Below are 2,384 nucleotides of genomic sequence, written 5' to 3' on the forward strand. Positions count from 1 at the left end.
GAGAGTGGGCGATAGGTCGTGCGGGCGGTTTTGTTTTTGTTTTTAAACGGCGGCGTGGGCTGGGTTAGCGATAGCTTAATGTGTGGTTTGGAGCGTTAAACACAGAAGGATTAAGGGCCATTAGATCTTGCCAATGGATGGTTCTGATTATTTGGATCTGCCCCTCTCTTCCTTTTATAGTGGTAGTAGATGTATGTAAAAATGGAGTTGTTTGTTGACTGTGTATGCAGAGGCGTGGTGGGTGAGGTGGACGAGGAGCTGGACGCGGCGCTGGACATGTCGAAGCTGAGAGCGCAGCCCCTCAAGCCAGTCATCCACTGAAGATGATGAAATGTTCTATCGATCTGATCCTGATCGCGCAAGCCGAAGCTGATGTTGCTCAGTCAATCTGTACCGTAGGTTAATCGATTGATCGCTCACTCATATCTCATATCTCATATCATGGACCCTTGTATGATGAAAAAAAACAGGGTTTGCTCCGTCGATGGACCGGTCATGTTCTTGTATGAGAGAGTGATACATGCATCTCTGTACACGTAAGTAATGAATGAATGAATGAAGTAGGCAATTGATGTTGGAAGCTACATTGATATTATGATGATCCATTTAGTTGACAGCAGAGAAGAGAAATCGCCCAAAGGAAATTGAAATCGATTTTTTACACAGGTACTCCGTAGTAAATATACACTATGTATGTGTGTAGATGATACACATTTGCTTGCACTGCATTGCAATGCATTGCATGTGAGGGAGGGAGGGAGGGAGGGAGGAAGGAAGGAAGGGTAATATATAATACAGTAGAGCAGATATCTAGATAGATAGAAAAGGTAGGTAAAAAAAGGTGGATGATGGTGGTCCGGCTCCGGCTCCAGCTCCGGTGGTGGTTCAGGAGGGGTTGGAGGCGCCGGCGGTGGTGGCGTTGGGCCTAACGGCGCTGTAGTTGCAGGAGATGAAGAACTGGCCCTGGCGGGGGCCGGTGAGGCAGGGGGCGCGGCCGCAGCCGACGAAGTGGTACGTCTTCTCGATCATGATGACGAAGTGGCCGCAGTCGCGGAAGTCGTGGCCGGAGGTGCAGTGCTTGGTGCCCTTCTCGTAGATGTACTCCTCCCTCTCCCAGCTGCACAGCGCGTCCTCCGCGGTGCCGTTGTTGCCCACGAAGAAGCACTCGCCGTAGCCCAGCGGATGGGCCTGCGGCGAGTGCCGGGCCTGGTCGCAGTCCTGCTGTATCTGCGCCGCCCACCGCCGCGCGTACAAGGCCAGCGTCTTGTCCCACGCCAGCGTCGGCGCGTCATACTTGGCGCGCACCTTGTTGTGCTCGTTCACGAACTCGCGGGACATGCCCTTGTAGAACCCCGGCCCCGGCGGGGGCGGTGGTGCTCCTGCTCCTCCTCCTCCTCCCGCTGGAGACGGTGATGGTGCTTCTCCTGCTGGAGACGATGATGGTGTTGCTGCTTCTCCTGCTGGATAGGACGATGATGGTGTTGCTTCTGCTTCTGCTCCTGCTGGAGACGGCGATGATGGTGTTGCTCCTGCTGGAGACGATGATGATGGTGTTGCTGCAGACGATGATGACGACGACGACGCTTGCTGCTGTTGTTGGTCGCTCGTCGGTTCGCTGCTGCTGCTGGTGGTGTAGAAGGTGTCGGCGGCCGTGCTGCTGGTGGTGGAGGTGGTGTCGGCGGCGGCCATGCCCAGGAGGAGCAGGAGGAGCAGTACGTGTGGTAGAGCAGGTGGTGGTGGTGCGGCGAGGAGGAGCGTCGTCCGCGCCATTGCCGCCGGCCTCTCTCTCAAATCTCAATGCCGACGTACGGACGTGGATGCAACTGTTTGATACCCTCCTATAATATCACCGCCAAAGGAGGAGTGGAGAGGAAAGGAAAGGAGTTTGGTTGGCCGGCCGGCGTCCATGCTACCTCACCTTTTTTTGACGTGCATGCATGACATACAAACCGGAACTTGCTTATTTTGGACACCATATCACCATCAACTAATAAACGGCTCCTGGTAATCATTTTCATCTTGAAACGATCAAGTGGTTAAACGAAGATGACAATATCGATCTGTGTAGAGAGTTTAGTGAGAATCAAGTGAAGGAAGCTTTGTTTGCAATGGACTCTAATAGAGCCCCTGGACCAGATAATATCCCTGCCGACTTTTATCAGGCATGCTGGGAGATTGTCAAGGACCATATTATGTCCTTGTTCAAGCACTTCCATAATGGGACACTGGATGTCCAGCGTCTCAACTATGGCGTTATCACCCTCCTTCCCAAGATATCCGGGGCTGGCAGGATTCAACAATTCCGGCCTATTTGCCTGTTGCACTGTCCAAATAAGCTGTTAACTAAGGTGTTAGATCGTCAGGTAGCTAAGTATGCCGACAAG

General features: G+C 52.9%; 1 protein-coding gene across 1 annotated transcript in view; it reads left to right on the forward strand.

The window, feature by feature from the left end:
• Nucleotides 1-592, forward strand: part of LOC119295386 (sm-like protein LSM8) — a 7,325-nt gene extending 6,733 nt beyond the window's left edge. The window contains exon 5 of the mRNA XM_037573807.1: nucleotides 231-592. Within this exon, the coding sequence (XP_037429704.1) occupies nucleotides 231-321 (91 nt within the window). The 3' untranslated portion in view covers nucleotides 322-592. The remainder of the gene's footprint in view (nucleotides 1-230) is intronic.
• Nucleotides 593-2,384: the final 1,792 nt, after the last annotated feature.

This window comes from Triticum dicoccoides, chromosome 1A (genome assembly GCF_002162155.2).
Source record: "Triticum dicoccoides isolate Atlit2015 ecotype Zavitan chromosome 1A, WEW_v2.0, whole genome shotgun sequence".
Lineage (NCBI taxonomy): Eukaryota > Viridiplantae > Streptophyta > Magnoliopsida > Poales > Poaceae > Triticum > Triticum dicoccoides.